The sequence below is a fragment of the Eimeria acervulina genome, genomic scaffold (genome assembly GCF_000499425.1).
Source record: "Eimeria acervulina Houghton genomic scaffold, Eah_scaff1251, whole genome shotgun sequence".
Classification (NCBI taxonomy): domain Eukaryota; phylum Apicomplexa; class Conoidasida; order Eucoccidiorida; family Eimeriidae; genus Eimeria; species Eimeria acervulina.
Genome location: NW_013550314.1, coordinates 6,629 through 8,778, shown reverse-complemented (window position 1 = coordinate 8,778; position 2,150 = coordinate 6,629). Strand labels below are relative to the sequence as shown.

The 2,150-nt window shown below is 38.8% G+C and overlaps 1 protein-coding gene across 1 annotated transcript in view; it reads right to left on the bottom strand.

Moving 5' to 3' along the window:
* Positions 1-937: 937 nt before the first annotated feature.
* EAH_00057580 (hypothetical protein, conserved) overlaps positions 938-2,150 on the bottom strand; it is a gene marked incomplete at both ends in the record, with an annotated part of 2,609 nt that continues 1,396 nt past the window's right edge. The window contains 2 exons of the mRNA XM_013397404.1: positions 938-1,307; positions 1,555-1,622. Coding sequence (XP_013252858.1) covers positions 938-1,307; positions 1,555-1,622 — 438 coding nt within the window. The remainder of the gene's footprint in view (positions 1,308-1,554; positions 1,623-2,150) is intronic.

The following is a 2,150-nucleotide window of genomic DNA, read 5'->3' as shown; positions in this document are numbered from 1 at the left end:
TATATATATATTTATATATATTTTATATGTAGATGGATGAAACTAAAATTGCTTCGTCTCTGTAAAATATATATTTATGTTATACAACATATGCGTTGTATATATACAATATGTAGCTAAACAATATATATATATGTATATATATATATATATATATATAATTATATATATATATACATATACATAATATATATATATATATATATTAGTAGAGATAAAACTACGACTCTGTGGTTTAACCTTTATATCTTTCTCTGTCTTTATTTCTGTTCTCTCTCTGATTAATATCTAAACCCTAAACCCTATAAACATTTTATCTATTTGTTTATCTTAATTATTATTTATTATTTATTTATTATTATTATTTAATTTTTAGTTCTTCAGTAGCGTTCGTTTTTCGTCTTTGTTTGCTTTGCTTCTTTTTGTTATTACTCGTTTATCTTATTAAAGAGCAAGCTGCATATTATAATATTATAAATTATATTATATTATTATAAACCTCAATGTAATACAAACCCTAAACCGTAAACCCTAAACCCTAAACCCTAAACTCTCATCTCCCCGGGCTTCAAACATCAAAAACGTCAACAGGGAATCAGCAGCAGCAGCAACAGCAGCAGCAGCAGCAGCAGCAGGTGTTGAAGAATCTGCTGCTACTGTAGCAGTAGCTGCTACAGCACCTGCTGCAGCTGCTACTGTCTGTTGCTGCAGGTTTATCTGCTGCTGCAGGTTTGTTTGCTGCTGCAGGTTTGACTACAGCAGCAGCAGCAGCCGCAGCAGCACATTCTTTTGCTGCTGCTGCTGCTGCTTCTCTTGCTGCAGGCTCGAACCCCTTATAAAAACGAATAAATACAGTAAATAAATAAATCAGCAGGCTGTTTGTCTATGAAACTCTCCTTCAAACTGCAGCAACAAATGCTGCTCTACGCCGCTGCCTCTACCGCTGCTGCTGCTGTTGCTGCTGCTGTTGCAGCTGCTGCTGCTGTTGCTGCTGTTGCTGCTGCAGCAGCAGCTCTTGCAACTCCTGCTGCTGCTGCTCCTGCGGCAGCATCTCGTACTGCAGCAGCTCCTGGTGGAGCAGCTCCTCCTGCTGCTGCTGCTCCTTCTGTAGCTGCTGCTGCAGCAGCAGCATGTCCTGCTGCAGCACCTCCTGCTGCAGCACCTCCTGGTGTTGCTTCTGCTCCTTCTGTAGCTGCTGCTGCTGCCGCTGCAGCAGCAGCCTCTCAAGCTGCTCCTGCTGCCTCAGCTGCAGCTGTTGCAGCTGCTCTTGCTGCTGCTGCTGCTGCTTCTGCTGCTGCTGCTGGCTGCTAGGAACGTATCTGTCCTATGACAACAGGCTGAGATCGGGGGTTGCGAGAAGCATCTGCTGCTAATGCATCTTGTGCAGCACCAACAGCAACAAGTGGTAATCCAACAGCAACAGGTGCTGCTGCTGCTGCTGCTGCTCTTGCTGCAGCAGCAGGAAGACAAGACGAAGGATGAGCAGACTCATAATGATGAATCAATTGCTCTATTTGTTTGCGAGAAGGTTTCAGACATGCTTGTAAAACAAACCAGAGTATAGTGACTAACAACCAAGAAGAAGATAAAAAGAAATACGCAGGCTCTTCTGTCCTATCAACCTAAACAAACAAACAAACAAACAAACAAACAAATAAATAAATAAATAAAATAAATATCATTAAATATAATTAAATATCATTAAATATAATTAAATGTAAATAAATATAAGTAAATATAAACCCATTAGTTTAAATAAACTAATCTAAATAAATTAATTTTAATAAATAATAAACATAGAGTTATAATCATAAACAAATGATAAACTAACAATAATTATAAACATTTAATAACAAACTAACCTAATATAAATAAATTAATAATAATAAATAAATGAAATAATATATACGCATATATAGATACAATATATATATATATATATATATATATATACGAGGCCTGATATCGTACAGCAGCAGCAGCAGCAATAGCAGCAGCAACAGCAGCAGCAGCAGCACCACCACCATCACCACCACCATCACCAGCAACAGCAACAGCAGCAGCAACAGCAGCACCACCACCATCACCATCAACAGCAACAGCAGCAGCAGCAGCAGCACCACCACCACCACCAGCAACAGCAGCAGCAG